This window comes from Rousettus aegyptiacus, unplaced genomic scaffold (genome assembly GCF_014176215.1).
Source record: "Rousettus aegyptiacus isolate mRouAeg1 unplaced genomic scaffold, mRouAeg1.p scaffold_m13_p_2, whole genome shotgun sequence".
NCBI classification, from domain to species: domain Eukaryota; kingdom Metazoa; phylum Chordata; class Mammalia; order Chiroptera; family Pteropodidae; genus Rousettus; species Rousettus aegyptiacus.
The window spans coordinates 28301504-28320370 of NW_023416295.1; the positions used below are offsets into that span (position 1 = coordinate 28301504).

An 18867-nucleotide genomic window follows, 5' to 3' on the forward strand; every position below is an offset into this window, starting at 1 on the left:
GAGCTTGATTTCTTCTGTGTCCTTTCATGACAAATGTTTTCATCCTTACATATATGAGTAGTAAAATGGTCCATCATATCCCTAACAGATCTTCTGTCATATGCTACAAAGAAAGGACGTTATTGAATATTGTATTTCTATTAAGCAAGAAGGTTTTCAATAAAAATTAAGTTTTAAAAATGATATATAGGTAAATGCTATATTTAGACTAATTATATGGTTTGGGATTAGCATTTTTTACTGTAGTTTGGCAGTAACCTGACTTAAGTTGTTTTTCAGATGTTGATAAAGGGAAAGGAATAGAATATCAAGGAACTTTGAAGAGGATTGAAATATTTGTTTTACTTTTCAATTTCAATGTAGTTATTTTTCCAGATTATTATTACTTCTCAATGAAATCAGTGAAATGCAGTTTGTTAAAATATGATGTCCAACCATAGTCTGAAATACATGAAAAAAAAAAAATACCATGGAGCCTTCCTAAACTGTTAAATGCATAAAATCCCATGTACCACATGGCAAAATATAATGAGAGTTGGAGCTGTTAAACGAATAAAGCTGTTAAATGCATAATGCCACTTGGCAAAACTACTGTGCATTTAATGGTTTTCCACTGTGTAATAAAGGACATATGTGGTAAATGTGCAGTGAGTATAAAAGCTACACAATTGATTTTGCAAACCTGCCCTTTAGTCGTGACTTGACGTAAATATCAAAGTTTCACTCAGTTCTTCTTTTCTTTTTTTTTTTAAATAAGAAGATTTCAAGAAAAACTGAAGACCACAGTCTGAGAACTAAATTCAAAATGCCTGTAATCTTCCTATTGACTTGGCACCCTGGCTTCTGGAAATGGTGTTGCCTCCAGCCTCCAAAAATAATTCAGGTGGCTGATTGAAATCCATGTTTGCCAGTTGGCTCAAACTTAGCTCTCCAAATTTTTGATGCCTCCTGAAGAACTTAGTAGCCCTGATTTTGTAGAATCTGGAAGAAGGTGTAATTCTGGGAATTAACACACTGAAGGGTGAGATTGAGCTTAAGTGGGGGGTAAATAAGGTGCTTTGAAGTTTTTCCTTTTTTCTTTGGGGCAGTGGTCACGTTCTTGTTTTTGAATGGAGAACCTTAATGTAAATGGCCGGCAAGGTAGGCAAATCAGGTGCTAAGGTTTTTAAATGGTACTTAACTGATAGTTTCAAAGGCAGTTTAACATAAGTTATTTACTCCATTTTGTAAGTACTGACATTTGCTTCATAAATAGTACATTTATTGAAATCAATTGCATGATTTGGTACCTTGCCTGTGTATTTGATGCATGTCCATAAGATATATATATATATATATATATATATATATATATATATATCTATATCTATCTATATCTATATATCTGATAATGGGACTTTGGCTAAAGTACTTAGCCTCTCCAAGCTGCAGTGGGAAGTGGCTACACCCTCTTTATTGGATTATGAGGACTGAGAGAATAAAAGTTTCCCCCTCCTCTCCTGCATTCCCTTTCCTCCCTGTGTCATATATTTTTTGGAGGGGTCAGAAGTTATTAGAATGACAGAGGAGGAAGATGAAGAGCAAGGGCTCTCCATTCTCTTGGAGGTGAAATCAAGAGAATCTTTAACCAGGAACTCTTGTGAACTAGAGTAGGCTTGGAGCCTTACAGGCCCAGTTTGAATGTATATAATCGCTCCTTCCATTCCATTTTTATTTTTTTTTAAATAGAAATGAACACTCCATAAAACCTCATTCACACCTTGATCTTAATTGCTGTCATCAGCCATTAAGAATAATACCTCACATTGCCTGTGTGTTAGGCAAGCTTTGAATGAGAAGTAGGAAAAAGAAAGGAAAATCTTAGAGAGAATGAGGGTAGTGTGGTCCTTGAGGGCTATAAGTGTTTAGGGACACAATGGGAGAAAGGGTTCAGAAAAGGAGTTGAAAAGGTGACAGACTTTTGCAGTTTTGCCTATGGTCCTGTTGGTGGAAATATATTACTGGAAAGTGTGTGTGTTTCCTTAGTGTGAGCGTTACATCAGGATGCATTTGTAGGGTCATAGACAGTCTCTTCCTCTGGATCAGTTCCAGCTCCTTTGTTACACATGGCCAGTCTGTCATCTAATTCTGTTGACTGTCTCCTGTCTGACTTGCCCCTTTCTTCATGGGAGAAGAGTCAAAGGAAAAGCAGAAGAAAAACATAAGAGGGAAAGTTATGCTTATGTGCATTTACCTTTCACTTTTCCTTTGTTTTCAATTTAGGACCAATTTTAGATTGTGTGTGTGTGTGTGTGTGAGAGAGAGAGAGAGAGAGAGAGAGAGAGAGAGAGAGAGAGAGAGAGAGAGAGAGAGAGAGAGAGAGAGAGAGAGAGCACGAGCGCGTGCGCGAGAAAATCCTGAGGATTATCTCCCTTTTCTTTCTGCAGAATACTCAGATTGGTCTTCGTGGGATAGGATGTCCAATGGTCAGCGACTGTTCTCTTGAGTAGGATCCTTAGTAGGAGCCATAATGTATAGGCATTTGGGACATTTTCTTCATAACTTCAGAATGACCTTTAAATGCAAAGGGTCACCAGAGAATGAACGCCTCAGAGTGCAGTCTGAGTGGCCACAGGACCTCCTTGTCCCTTAATAGCTTCTATCCCTTTTACATTCTTAGGATTGCTTTCTTTCTTCCCCCCTAATTATAGTTTATCACATGTTATCTAAGAAGTAGAAATCCAGAAAGAGGAAGCACAGCAAGCAGTGGGCTGTCCCACTGCAGTCCTCCAGGGCAGGCCATGTGTGTTGTAACATCATCTTCAGCCACATTTCTTTCCCTTGACATTCCCTTTCCCTGGACACTAATTCACTGTTTATCTCATATCCTACCCTATTCTCTTTTTTTATAGCTTACAGTAGTTTTGCTCATAGAATGCTGATGATGATCTAAAGTTGGGTTTCTTTTGAAAGGAGAGTGAGCCCTTCTTTATTTGTATATCCAAAGACTCAACTCCACATATGTGACTGTCTTTTCCTAATAGGTTTGAGTAGATGAATGGGAAGGGGATTATTTTAATCTCTATTCTCCCTTGCCCCCATTAAAAAATAAAAATAAACAAATGAGCAAAAACTTCATAAGGGCATTGAGTTTGCCTTTTGCGTGTGGGGTGTGGTGGGGTGGAAGTGGTTTGCTTTCTATATTCAGGAGGTAGAGAAGCTGAGACACTGCAAAATGGAGAAACAGACAACCTGGTTGTGAATCTCATGATGGTACTGACAGGGCCAACCCCAGATGCTGCTGGGGTAAAAGTGATATGGTAGTAATCAGAGACCGATAGTGATGTCAGAAGAGATGACATAAGGACGTCTTCATCTCCACCAATATTTAAAGACCTCTGCCAACCCTTGAGTTCTCGTCCATGCCATATGGTCCTTCCCAGGCCCACAAACTATGGGAGCTACCACTAGTTTCGAGGATAGGCAAACCCTTACTCCTGCTACATGCAGAAGTGAGATGGCAACGCACAACTGTGGTCCCCTGCAACTGGGAAAGATGAGTTTCTGGCCTCCAATACAGAATTCTGAAATCATTTTCCCTTTAGAAGCTGTGTTCTCCATGGCGACTGGGTTTCAGGATGTTCTATGCTTCGTATACATTAGTATCAAGTGGATTCAGTACTGACCTTCATTCCTTATTGCTATGTTTCTACAAAAAAAAAAAAAAAAAAAACAAGCCAAAAATCCTGTATTCCATATTTCCACCTATTGACTTAAGTTGTATTCTTAAGTCTGAGGCTACTCAGGCTTTAGATGTAGATTACAAGCTCAGGTTTTATGGACATCTTTATCATAAAATCTCTCTTTATAGTTGATCTAATTTGCTTAACAGGCTAAATGATTTAAAATATACTGGTCTCTGTGGCAGGTCCTTTTAAAATAAAGCAAAGTAAAGGAAAGACAGACTACATAAAGAAAAATAATGAACATGTTATTCAGTTTGCTTTTTCCTTTTATTGCTCTTTGCTATTGAAATTTATATCGCACTCAGTGTATGTGCTAACATATTCTCTTCATTCAGTCATGGGTTACCATATTAATTTTTGCTTTTGCATGTCTTCTTAAAAATGTCCCAGGCACAATTTAGTTGCACATATTTTGAAAAAGAAGTAATCTCTATTTTATGAATAAGTAATCACATCCTTCCTTTAGGAAATTCAGAAAGTGAAGAAACATATAAATTGAAAAACATAAATCATCCATCATTCCACAGCTCAGAGCTAATTAATATTAACATTTTAGAGTCTTTCCTTCTAATGCATATGTGTGTACATGGGTGTGCACATGCGCGTTTATATCCTAATTGTGATCATACTGTATGACACATAGTTCAAGTTAAAGATGCAATTCTTTTTTTAAGGCCTATTTTTCATGTAGGAAAGTAAGTTTACGAAGTATAAAATATTACCTTTAGTCTTATTATTTAGTTTCTTAGCCTTTAGAAAATGTTGTTCAAGGATTGAAGAATTGCCACTTTGCACAAAAGTGGTTTGACATTACTGTTGTTAAGTTTCCTTTATGGAGATAGCTTTATTGGGGCTGGGATAACTCAGGCTATTGAAAGTAGAGCTTTGGCTGCCTCATCTCTCTGGTGTAAAACGATGACAGGAAGTACTGGCTATATGATGCTCTGTGTAAAACGAGTTGGTTATCTCAGCCTTACTCCTAAGGATTTTGCTTTTGCCATCTTGGATTCACTATGTAAGGCAGGCTAAAAAGAGGCATACAGCCTCGCCTGAGCAGCTGCCCCTGTTGATGGGCAGGTTTATTTGGAAGACAATTGTCTTGACAGCCAATCAAGGAGGAGTTTCTACTCTTGTCAACTGGGTCACAGATACTACTGTTTCAAGGTCTACCATAAAATCAGTATTGAAACTATATGTGTATATTAAAACTGTTTGCACATACACACACATACATACATATACATACACACACTATAATTACCATTTGAAAAAATTATTACGCTAAGTAGTAGAGATTTCTCAACATTCCCAAATGCTGAACTAAGTAAGCAGTCAACACAATGATATTTACTTGTCAAGTTGTGCCTTTATTATCTTCCTTTTTCTCTTGGCATAGTCTTAAAGGATGAGATTCTAGTGAGATATTATCAGGAGAAATTCCCTCAAGATCTCAGTTTTTACACCAACCTTATAGTGAGGAATTCAGTTCCTTTTATTACACCTACAATTAGTTATTTTAACGTTTCATCCCCTAAAGCTAGCTTTTATGGGAGTCTTTAATTAGAGATCATGGAGATTAATTATAGAATTCATATGCAAGTTTTAAAATGTCAAATACATTTCACTCATTGCTAAAGTGTATGTTCTGGTTTTAAGCATGCCTTTATCTAGTGCAGAAATCTTGAATTGCATTATTTTCCCTGTTTATGACATGGCACCTTTGGAAACTTGCATGCAACTTTGAAGCAAACCAGCCTGATGTATTAAAGCTACCTCTCTATACTTTCCCTACCCTCTTGCAAAGAAGACATGGAGTTAAAGCAGGGTTCTTACAGAAGGAGAATGTTGGTACCTGTGAATAGTTCCTACTACTTTGCCATAAGGCTGTTAAATATCATTCTTCACAGGGTCAAGACTAGAGTGAGGCAAGCTAGGTCCTAGGATGCAAAATATGAGGTGGCATACACTTTCAAAACTGCACTCCCTAAGTTTTGTGCACTAGTTGCTTTCTTGCCTCACCCTAGTCGCAGCCCTGATCTTTCAAAAGAGTGTCATTCCTAGTTTTCTTCTGTGTTTGTTTTTTCCCCCTGCACTTATAAGATTTGGAGGCAGTTTGCCTCCAATACATATCTATGACAATACATGGTATTGTCATAGATATGCTGAAATTTAGACCTAAAGTCAGGGACTGAAAATATTTTAATTGTTTTCTGCTTGATATTTTAGCCTAGTACATTTTGTGGTTAATATCTGTCTCTGGTATTTAAGTGAAGAAGTACAAGATTACAGATTCATTCATCTTCTTAACAAACATGGCCGGCTTTTTCAGGTGCATGTTCGTATGTATGTATGTGTATGCATGTTTATATAAAGTCATACCAGATTTCCATACTATTAGATAGCTATGTATATTCCATATATCTATGATAAGGAGGGCAACAAGATTTTATGAAATCCCCTCTTGACTTGAGCCCTTTATAACAGAGGTTAAAGAGTTGTTCTGAAATAAAATTTTCATTACTCTCAATTACAGCATCAGTCTTTACAAACACACCCGTAGAAATGTGAAGCATGCCCAGAGACAGCTGAAAATTGGTCTCTGAGAGCATTTGGAACTTGGAGTATGGTTCTGAAAAATAAAAAAAAAAAAAAGAAGCAGATCATTTTTACTTACCACTTCCAAGGTATAAAATAATTAACCTTGAACTGTAACCAAATGCTCAGCACAAATCTTTTTTCAGGTTTAGATGACCGCCTCGTCAGGGATTTATTGAAGCCCTTGACAAGTCTCCTCTTGCAGTTAGCCTTTTATCCATTTCAGTTTTCTTGATTAGGTTATCTTGAATCATTAGGGGGTTTATTTATTTTAATAGACACTTATTGGATTCATGAAAAGAGAATTCGGTGACTAAGAAACAAGAGCTGAATATTATCTGGCTCATTTCACACTTCAGAAGAGTCTCAACCAGCTGAAGAGAAATCCTTTCACAGTTACAAAAGTTTGTTTGGGGACTTTATGTGCTTCCCTTTGGAAAGCGAACTATCTGTGGTTAATAATATGAATTTTCTTTTGAGACGCTCAGAAAACATTTCCTCTTGGTTACATATGCTGACATTTTCTGTATTGAAGATGTGGGTGAGTAAATGGCCTTTTACATTTCTGTTGCAAGAAGACTTGAGTCATCCTCCCAAGGAACTGTTCATTTGCTGACTTATTCATTCACTAAAGTTCCTAGAGGGGCAAAGAGGTGGGGGCTGTTTACTATTTGTAAATTGAATTCACTCGTCAGCTCTGTGTTAGACACATCATGGGGAACAGAAATGACTGTGACAGGGCCCTGCCTTCAAGGCGAGTACAACCTTACTTAACAGAAACAAAGTCATTTACTGTGTTTTTTTGTCGTCGTTGGAAATCGGAGCAGGCTGTGAACCCTGTGTTTGTTGCTGAGCAAGTTCTGGTTTGTATTTGTTCTGAAATGTTATAAAAACTAGTAAATTTGTCATAAACATAGAATTTAATTTTTGTAAAAGAAAAAACATGGAGAAGTTGGAGTTATTACCAGTGCCCTGGGGTAGGAAAACAAGTAGCTTAGTATACAGGGACATTTCAGTACCACGGACAGGAACCCGCTGGTCCTATTTGTTTCCCTTCTCCCATTACTTAAACATAAGGTTTGGAGAAGACAGGATTCAAACCCATATCTGATGGGCTCCAAACTCAAACATTGGTCTATATTATTGTTTTGTGAAAGACCTCACTGGTCATTTGAAAATTCTCAGCTTTTGGTTTGTAATTTGGAGAATAAGTAACTCATTTATTGACTACTTGAAATTTTTAAACGTTTAAAATTTTTTATAAGTGAAATGGATATTGCCCTTTCTCATTCATTTTAATCCGGGAGGGCTTTAAATTACTCTCATATGAACAACAACAAAAGCAAAGACACACAGAAAAAAATGGTTATGATTGATATAGTTTGGTTCTTATCATGTCATTTTTTTTTTAACAATAAAATCTCCTAGAGGATGAAGTTTATGAAGTATGTACTTTACCCTTGTGAGTCCATGGTATTCCTAACTTTATCATAGTGTCTTCCCTAAGGACATTGTGTTAGAGAGGGAAGGAGGAGGAAGGAAAGGAAGGAAGGAAAAAAGAAAAGTTGGTTTTGTCATGTCATTCATTTAAAAGCCTTTTATAACTCTCAAGATTAAGGTGGAATTCTTTGCATGTACTCTTTATAATCTGACCCTCACCTCCATTTCTAGACTATACTTCAGCCCTACAAGGTTGCTTCTTATCCTCCTGATGTAATAATTTTCTATGTCTCTATATTTGCTGATAATGTCATTGCTGCTTGGAAAATGCTTTCGGTCACAATTTCTCTCCCCTATCTGGTGAAATACATCATTATCTTTCAAGGCTCACCTTATATGTCATATTTTCTATGATGATATGTTTCCTGAGCTAATAATTGACATAATTACTCACTTCCTTGCTGATGATCTCAACCTTTTAAGTAATAATGACCTTTTAAGTAAAAAAGTAATAATGAAATTAAGTGATACATGTAACATGCTAGCACACTGCATGGCATGCAGTATATGGGTGCTCAATACAAGATTATAAATTGAATTAATGTTCTAAGAGACCTCTGTCACTGTTTGCATTTATATAGTTGGATAAATTAAATCACCCCATTTTCTTTATCATATTCATTCATTAGATATAGGAAAACAAACCTCAGAACAGAGTTGCTTCTGAAAAACAGTGCTTCTATCCAACTGTAACTCTTTGTGGTTGTAAAACATTTCTCCAGGCTAATTTCTATGCATTCTAATAATTTCAGTTCAATCTAATGATCATTCACTGAGCATTGTTTATGTGCAAGGAACCACACTGTACTCTGAAAATGCTAAAATGAATAAGAAACCAACTCTTTTCCTTCACCCCCATCAAGAAGGTGACTTTTGATGGAAATGAAAACATAATACAATCATAAAATTACAAAAGAATATAAGCAAAACATTTTGGGGTCATGCAAGAGTGAACAACCAGTTCTTATAGGAGATCATGTGAGACCATGTCAGCTGAGCTTTGAAGTATAGCTTCTGATGGAGGACAAAGGGTTGGATATGAGACATTGCAGCTAAGAGAGTAATGTGAGGAATAGCAGCGCTCAAACATTTGCAATTCACTTAACCTCACTTTAGTTTAACCATACTAAAAAAGCTAAACCGACAATATGAACATTCAGCCAACCTTTGGTTCAAACTTACAACCAACCTAAATGAGAAACCACCCATGAGAATAAGCCCGTGGTTCATGCATGGTGATGGGAGTATACCAAGCACACTCAGGGACTGAGAGGAACTCACAGTGGCTGGAGCACAAGGCCAAAAGAGGGACTGATGGGAGATGAGACCATGAAGGAAAAACAGGAGAAAATTTTGGTTCTCGTTGTTGCCACTGTTAATGCTTTTGAATTGTGAACTGATGGTGTCTCATTTAAATGAATAATAAGACTACCAATTTACTAAAAGATAAACTATGGGGTTATTATTCATATTTCAAAAGAAATAATAGCACATTCTTCAAGTAGAGAAGATTCCTAATACATTTACAACATGATTTGTTTTGTAAATTTAGATTGATGTACAACTTTTCAGGAACACGTGTATTATAAACAAACTATACCTTGACTAGTGTGAGTGTTGCCTCACCTGCATAGTTGGAAATGGTGGTCAGATTTGTTTTTTCCACAGAGGGAAATATATTTGTTTAAGAGGCTAATGAGATAGCCAAAATGAGATGTTAATAGATATTATTTGCTTATGTACTGAAAGCTTGGGAACTCTTTAACCTTTGATTGCAAGGATGAAGACTTTAAAATGCTATTCCTTCTCTGGGTGCAGATTTTGAGGGTAAAAAATCATAAATTCCTTGGCATCATTACATGTAGGCTCCATTTATATTTTCCTATGTAAGTTTCAGGTAATCTCTATATTTAAAAAACATTTTAAAACAAATTTTAGACTCAAAGAAATGTTGCAAAATAGTAATTTTCATAGATCCCTCACCGAACTGCCCCTAATGTTAACACCTTTACATCGTCATAATGCAATTATCAAATCTAGGAAATTAACATTATTTTAATACTGTTAACTACACTAAAAACTTTATTTTAATTTTAGTAGTTTTCCCACTAATGTTCATTTTCTCTGACAGGATCCCATCCAGGAACCTCATTGCATTTTGTTTGTTTTCTGTAGTCTGTGATCATTCCTCAATCTTAACTTTTTTTTTTTTTTAATGACATTGCCACTTTCAAAAAGTACTTATTTATTTGTTGATCATTTCTTGATTTGGGTTTGGCATGATTTGGCTGAGATTATGCATTTTGGGCAAGACTACCTTATATTATATGTTGTATTCTTCACAGTACATCATATCACAGGGTTCATGATGTTGACATGTCATCACTGGTGATGTTGACCTTGATCACTTGGTCAAGGTGGTTTCTTCTTTGTACTTTAATCTTGATGGCTGATCATTAGCTGCTATTTCTAACAAATGCAAGGGAGCTGGAAGGGAACTTAGAAATTATCTTTGTAAACCCCTTATTTTATAATTAAATTTCCAGAAGCTCCACAAGGGTAACTACTTGCCCAAAGGTTACCCAATTATTTAATGTCAGAGTAGGAACTTAGCAGTTAGGTCTCAGGGATTTAAGCTGAATGCTTTCTATGCTTCCTAGCGGTGCTCAAACACTTATAATTCATTTAGCCTCAGTTCTGTCATACTAAAAAAGCTAAACTGACTATATGAATATTTGGTTTTGGTGTAAACTTATAATGAGACTAAAAGAGAAATCACAGATAGGTATATACCCTACAGTTCATAGTACTTGCTCACAGAGCTGGCCAAGACTAGAAATCAGATCAACCTCTGTATCAGCATTTCTGAAATGAAAATAATTCTCCTGGAATGCTCCACATAACACATAGGGAACAACAACAAAAAACCTACTTGAGATTTTTAACAGAAAAAGGAGATTTGTTTATTAATAATTCATGAGTTCCCATTGAACATGCATGACAGAAACAGTGCTATTCAATAGAGAATACTGTCATCTGTCACTGTTTTATTTGACATTTACACTTTTTTTTTTTTTGCTTGATACTGCAAAACTTTCTTGGATGGCATGCAAAAATTATATAAATGAAAAAAATCCCAATGTGGAGACTCTTTATCTCTTCTATGATGGGTTCACTCACAATTACATACATGTGTGTTAATGCAACAGCGTGGCACATTCTCCCACATTCATTAGCCGCCCAAAGAGCTAATAAGGGACCTATTGAGAAAACAGAGATAAGCATCCCAAATGGACTGATGGAAGGATCATGTGAATGAAAAGATGGAGGGTGAGATGGAAAGTGAGGTGGAAGAATAGACAAGCATAAAATAGGTGGAGCGAGCAGTGAGTCAGAGTGAGGAGAAAGCAAATCATGGCTGTCATGAAGAAAACTGGCAAAAAATATATTGCCATTTCAAATGCAAAATAAATATTTATAAATGGCATTACAGGAGCTCCACTACCAGGGAATATTGGCATTTAGTAGAAGAGCAAGTTAGAGCACCTTTCAATTTTATGCTGGTGTAAGGCTCTTGACAATCTTTCTGCTCTGTAGGTTAGTTATTATTTATAAAAATCACAGAACCAGCTGATACATTCATAAGCTAATTATTGAAGCAGCTGGGTACACATGGTGCAATATGTCCAAGGCTGTGAAGTATCACAGATTTCTTGGGGCCTGCTGTGGTGGGGGTGCGCTGTTGAAGGCTCCATCCCTTAATCTGATCAGCCAAGCAAACACTTTGTGGGGAAACTAGATTAATAACCCTCTAAAAACCATGAATGTGCTTCATCTTCAAAACCGGGTTCCCTTAAACATGCTATTAGCTCAGCTCCATCAGGGATTTGAGGAAGTTCTCTGGTGCCCTAAGAACAGGGTCTTGTTGGCTACCTCCTTGTGCCAGAAATTAATTTGGTTTGCTTATGTCTGCACACATGATCACACTTGTGTCTAATCCTCTCCTTAATAGCTTCAAGGTCAGGACCTTGCATGTCAGTGGGCAAATTGAGCACTACACTTCTTAAAGACTGATGGCAGACAACACACAGTTCATAACGAGGCCTGTAGTTTGTTCTAAGTGATTGTAATGAGTGCAGATTATAACAGCGCATATAAATCAAATGCGGCAATGAATGTTGTGCGAGACATTCCGAGTATCATAAGTGGAGATACCACTCAGCTGTCACCTGTCTCCTTTCAAGCCGTGGCTTCCCACAATGCAATTCACTCCTTAAGCGGAACAGCAGGTGCTGTCCTCCGTAAGGTCTGAGTACTGGGTATCTCAGAACTTCATCTTTTAACAGATGTAGGTTTTTGTTTTTATTTTCTGTTAAATGATTGGTCTCCATGCTGTAGCCTCCCCTGGGAGATGTTAAACATACCTGTTTGAAAGATTTGAAAGACTTCAGTTGGAGACTTATTCAGATCCGTGAAAAGACAGAGAAATAGAAGCTTATTTTTTCCACAGATGGCTTATTTTCCATTTCAAGAATTCTTTCCTTTGTATAAAGAACCCCTTGAGGAAACACTTTGGGACTAGGAGATTTTAAGAAATATAATTTATTTTCTGATAGGGCTAAAAAAATTGTCTTTAATTTTCATATGTGTTGCACCTTGAAAATCAACCATTACCCGTCTCAATTGAACTGAAAAAAAAAATCTATGAAAATACTTGGAAAAACATTTCCAAGCAAATGATTAGGTATCTTGTTTTCATTCTTCCTAACCCTCTAACTCTCCCCAGCTCCCAGTTTATTGCAAGAAAAGATCAGGTCTGCGCAAATGTGGCCTCTCACTTGTAAAAACAAGGCAGTGTTGTGTTACAGATTAGTTTATAAATCCCCAGTGGCTTCACAGTTCAGTGCCTACAGCTGCTGCAGATGGGCCTGGGTTTTTGTCTCTTCTCGGTGCTGCAGCCGGCAGTTGAAGGAGAAAATGGAATGATCAGGTTATTAACATGGAGGCCGCGAGGAAGAGGCTGCACAATGAGAACAGCTGGTGTTGCTGTCTTGGCTGATGCAGCGGAGATAATCAAATCTTGCCTTTTTTTGGGTAAAGGCAGAAGACACAGTGGAGAGTTAGACAAACAACGGCTTATGATATTATAAGGGGTTTTTATAATGCGTGTCAGGAACTTTTATTGGCTTACAAGTTATGATATAGAAATTTGTTGAGGTTTGGGTTTATTTTTGACAAAGTCATTTGTGTTTACTTATGCACCTTTTTAGAAAAATTTTTACTCTTGCAAGAGGCGTGATGTGGGACAGTTCTTGTTTTTAAAATTAGCGATGTAGCTTGGAAATGATGGGTTAGAAAGCTACTGGGTAAAATATTTTGACATGAGTCAGTGAGCGATGTTGACAGCATCCTCTGTATTATTTTCATATAATCCATCATTATTTGCATTACATTTTCTTTCTCGTGCAGTTGCGAGCAAGAGAACATCCGGATGCCAGAGTTGGGAGGCAGACATTTGCAGGTGTGACCCGACCAACTGCCTACCTTCCTGCAGGTGTGGCTGTGGCGGGAAGGTGGTGGTTAAGAGAGCCTAGAGCTCAAGGCATATAGTGATGGAGCATTTTTTTTTTATTCTAGCCTAGGTTGTTTTTTCTGTTTTGTAGGGTTATTGATAATTGTAAGACTGTTTTCTCTCTGGAGAATTCAGTGCTATTTACACTTAGATATTTTTTTCTTTTTTTTGCGTTTGCCATTTTGTAACACATATTTGTTCATTCTCACTTTTTTCTTAGGATAGACTCCTATCCAATTGGATAATTAAAAAGAAATTGTAGCAGACCAACACAGATTAATTTTTTTCCTGAGAATTGGATAACTATAATCTTGCTTGAGTAGCTTTTACAAAGGAATTGTAAATTAAGAATACATTTGATAGGAAGATTGACAGATAATTCACAAGAGTGAAGATTCTCAGGCATTGGTGTAAACCATTTATATAGTCATTGGTTGGCTTTAGCGTTGACAGGCTATTTCAGGATCTCTCCAGTTTGGTGGGAACAATTTTGAAAGAAAAATATGATAAAGTAGGATATCCCTGGACTTCAAGTAAGCCATCTTCTGCTGCTCTGCACTCTGCAGGTTAACTCAAATGACTCTCTCTCTCTCTAGGGCTGGCTTTGTGAACTGCTCCGCTGGAAGGAGAACCCCAGCCCAGAAAACCGCACTCTCTGGGAGAACCTCTGTACCATTCGTCGCTTCCTGAACCTTCCCCAGCATGAGAGGGATGTGATCTACGAGGAGGAGTCCAGGCATCACCACAGTGAGCGCATGCAGCACGTGGTCCAGCTTCCCCCTGAGCCAGTGCAGGTGAGCGCCCCCTTCTGATTTCAGTCTGAGAAAGGTCGTCCATGCCAACAACTGGAGGGTCGAAGGGGCACACTACATCAGCTCCCACAGGAAGATGTCTCGTGCCATGCCCCTGAGGACACAGTTGAGAAGAGTGTGTGTGCACACACACATACTCACACAAAGAAAATGACTGAGGAGTTGACTCCAAAGGCAGCTTCTTTCCCGGGGCCTTTTATTTGTGAGATTGCGAAGCCAGAACACTCGTGCAGAATTAAATCTCCCAATCAGAAAACATAATTTATAGTTCCCGACAGTTCATTTTCTAAAGAAAAACCTCTAAAGTAGCCAATGAATTGATTCAAAATTATTCAAGGAATTTTTGATTAGGCTGAAGAAAAGAAATATTTACATGAGCCAGAGATACCATTGAACTCAATTGGAGCTTTGAGAGAAATTCTGATAGATTCTTAGACGTTTAAGATGAGTTTTTGCTGTTCTCGGTTTCCTCTCTTTCAGAAATCTACCTTCATTTGGGTTCTATAATTTGTTTACTTGGTTTTTCTATTATCAAGAGGAATATTTCTTTCTAAAAGTAATTGAGTTTAGTCTAAAATCAGTTACTTTCAGAAAGAAATATTAACTAGGGTTCCCAAAATTACATTCATCAGAGTTTTTCCCACAAATGGTTTGGGTAGGTAATGAGACTTGTTCTACTGCCTAATACCACCAATCCCAGCTGCCACCAAAGAGGACCTTCCAAAGCCTTTGAATCTCCTTTTGTGTAGCAAGGACAGGAAGGTTGAGACAGGAGAGCATGTAGGTGTGTATGTGTGTGAAGAGTGGAGAGAAAATGAGAAGGGTAGGGTATGGTTTTTTGATCAAGGTGTCATAGGAGAGGTGGTGAAGGACATGGTGAAATGCTTAGGTTTCCTGTCTTTCCTCCTTTCTCCATCTTCACGTGCCTGGGGGTGCGAGAGGAGCCAGAAGTGAGATGGTCTCTCACATAATTTTTCATCCAAATATTGACATCTCAGTCAATGCTTTCATGTTCTCATTGGCATCTTCCCAAGTCACAGCATGAATCACCAAAATGATTGGACTCATGAATTCACAGAGCTAGATTCACCTCTTATACTCTCCACAGTGAACTCAGAGTGAGTTGGTGGGTGATAAAGGTCTTAGACCAGTAAGTGGTGGAGCCTGCTCTCTTGGTTTGTTTCTGGACTGGTGCTTGGGATTAGTCATTCCCTTGAGGTGAGCCCCAGGGACTTACCCTTCCAACCCCTTTTCCTCTCCTGTCTTTTCCTGGCTGGGGCCTCATCTGAACACCAGAGCACCTCCCTATAAATAAATATATTAATATGCTGAGTCACACAGAACAGTAGATTTCAGATTTTGAGATTTAGTAGAAATTTGAATGAAAGAGGGACCCAATATAGGTTCACCAACTTTTTATTCTGGAAAATAATTTTTTATGAAAAATTCAAGGGATGCTGCCATTTATTATCCACATATTTCATAAAATGAAATATTTTTAAATAAGCAAATTAATGAAAAGGATAATCTCAGACAAAAGATCTTATGAACAGTATAAATTCAGTTATATGAAAAACCTACTTTCACTTTGTTTTTCTCATGTTGCTGTGAACTGATAAAACCTTCTGTACTGAGCCAACACAAGGCCAAAGATGAGCGTCCGAGAACCATTGACTTTCTGTGGACTGTTCATCTAGGGTCTTAGTTCAGTCCAGGCAAAGCAAAAATAGAAGAGGAGTGGAAAAACTGATTTATGCTAGATGCTAATATTATTCCATTACTCCATTTTCATTTCATTTTTATTTTATCGTTGGAAATTTAGAGAGGTTTGAGATAAAAATACTAAAATCTTTACTGTTGTAACTAAGGGCTTCGCTTCATTTGGGTGATGGCTTCTATGAATTCCTCTCTCCATTTTTTTGTCCAACTCTTTATGAGGTCCCCATGTTTGGGTAGATAAAGGATATGACATAATATTTTGTCAGTTATATGACCAGCGTTAGTAAAGTAAATCTTAGAAGCAGATAGCCAATCAATTTATGAGTTTTATTACCTTTTATGTTAGTATGGCAAAATTAGAGTATCCTAACGATATTTAACGAGTCAGTCTGTACTTCCCAGGTGAAGCACTTTGTGGCAATCAGCATTAACTTCCGATATCACTAAAAAAATTCTCTTATTTTATAAAAGGTTCTTCCTATCGCTCAGATCTTACCTAGAGTTTACAAATAAGGTAATTTTTTGTCTACACTGACTTTGCCTTAGCCATTGACCTTGATCCCATGACTGCTGTGACATATGTCAAATACATCGCTTTTTCGTTTACATTGTGCCTGTCTCTGAGTGACACTCTTTGAATGCTGCATTTTGTTTGTCAGCAAAATACAAAGATTTAGATTAATTATTTATTACATTCGTGATGTGAAAAGTGAAGAAAAATAACTGAAACTCTTGAGACTGGAGAGTATATACAGTTGGCACAGTCTCTGGGAAGGACCATAACAAAAAAGATCCCCAAATTGTACTTGTCCAAAAGTTAAGCCATTAAAATCAATGTTGAAATTTACTTGTGTTCTTATACCAAATGAAAGTTTAAGGAGCTATAATTGCTTATGATTTTAGAAATTTTAAAATTCATGTGTAGCATAATATTGGTTTGATAATGTTACATTTTGTTTAATTAGGCAGAAAATATACCATGGTTAAATTGTTAAGTATAGGTGAAATCAGTGATTATTAAGAGTTTCAGACATATGTAGCATATTAACAGGCATGCAGAAGTCTGCCTCACTGTGGTCATGGAAAAGTGTCATTTCTTTAGAGCACACAATTCCCCAATTTTTAAAAATGGTACGGATAAGAAGCAGTGACCTGTATGTAATTACCCACCAGATTAATCTGTGGAGTTAGGATTCAGTATAAATGTACTGACTCAAAGCAGGAGCTTCGCTTCACCTCCTTCCCAGTCTGTACTTTCTGTGGCATTGGAGTCAGAATCTCTTCACAGAAGAGAGGAAATTTTTCTTTTTGTTTGCTTGCAAATAGTTTACAAATTGATAGGCTTATATTGCCTGCAGATGCATTTCTTTTTTTAATCATCGGGTTTTAAAAATGTGAACCCTCATTTAAAAATCAGTAGGTTTCACATAAAATCTAGATTTCACATGACGATTAAAAAAAATCAGAAGACCTGACCCACTGGGCCACATGGCTGTAGCTGATCCCTTCCATGCAGGGCACACATTCACCCTCCTGCTGCCTGATGCTCATCACCCACACTCTGCACATGCATATATATCCTGTTTACTTTATTCATTTAGGCCTCACTCCTGTCACCCTGTCATGTCACTCAGCCCCTGTAAAGTCACCTTGTCCCTGTGACTCCAGCTCTGTATCTCAAGCTGCTACACCAAAACCACATGGGCCCTGTGGCTCTGATTTTTTTTTTTTCCGTGATAGCCTTTTTGTGCCATTTATTTCTATAACCCTAGTACCTAACAGAACTCTTTGCATGCTTACCAAGAAGTGCATGCTTGGTGGTGTTTCCCTTCCGAGGTAAAGCGGGGTTGTGGTTGAGGCCAGGTTGAGCTTGGGGCGACTGAAAACTTTTGTCAGCCCCAAAGACTAGGGAGTCCTCAGGAATTCAGATCCCTCTTGGTGATGAGTAGCTTGGATGTCATATTGAATTATCTGGTTTCTCCAATTTTCTTTTTCATATTCTAAGTCTCTTTAGAAGCCGCCATTTAAGTCCCTGCTATGTAGAAGGGGACTTTCCAGGCTCTGAACACACTTTGTGAAGGAGATCCCACTATGCCATGGATCCTCAGTACGGACAAAATTGCCGAGGGGGTGAAAATTGGCTCTTGGTCAGCATAAAAATCTTCAGTTTACAATTTGTGGCCCTTCAAATGGGGGTTAGAATTTCATGAGGTAGGGGAGATGATTAAAAATAAAGAATTCCTAAATAGACTCCTTTAGGGGATAATAATAAAAAAGGGAGAGCTGTGAAATATTAATACACATAATGTGTCTAGTCCATGTAATATAGTACAAAGAGGACCAACATAGGTGAGATGACATGGCAGGGAAAACTAAAACATTTCATGCAAAAGATGAAACAGATTCTATTTTTCATGCCGAAAATTGGAGACAAAATGATTTCTTGTGGTTGTCGTGTTTTTCTCCGTAGTGGTTATTATGACTTGAGGCCCTAATGTGAATGGATATCCTCAACTTAGAATCAAAAACTAGTTAGGTCAGAGTATTCATTATTACCAACTCCATTTTACAATTTGGAAAAACTGGAGCCTTGCCTGAAGCCAGAATCGCCAGCTGAATGAAAACGCGGGCGTTTTTGGCATCCAGTCTTTCTCCTGACCACATTTCTCTCTTAATGTGCTAGAGAAGAAAGGACATTGCTCATGCTATGACTAGGTCACTGAGTGGGGTAGATTGGGGAACATTTGCCAAATTGTTCATGTCGGTGTAGTTTGTGCTTTATTGCTTTATTATATTTCCACCACAGTGTTTCCATGGGTTATTTTGTAAGTTCAGGAATTCTGAGCTTGCTGCTATGTGGTTTCCTGACAAGTACTTGTTTTAAAATTCCATGCCGTACACTGAGTAAGAATGTGAGACCTGGTGGGGTGACAGTTGATACCAG

General features: G+C 37.6%; 1 protein-coding gene across 3 annotated transcripts in view; it reads left to right on the top strand.

Moving 5' to 3' along the window:
* SATB2 (SATB homeobox 2) overlaps positions 1–18867 on the top strand; it is a 177489-nt gene that overhangs the window by 127488 nt on the left and 31134 nt on the right. For all 3 annotated transcript variants that reach the window (XM_016131054.2, XM_016131052.2, XM_016131051.2), the window contains exon 10: positions 13989–14186. In XM_016131054.2, the coding sequence (XP_015986540.1) occupies positions 13989–14186 (198 nt within the window). The remainder of the gene's footprint in view (positions 1–13988; positions 14187–18867) is intronic.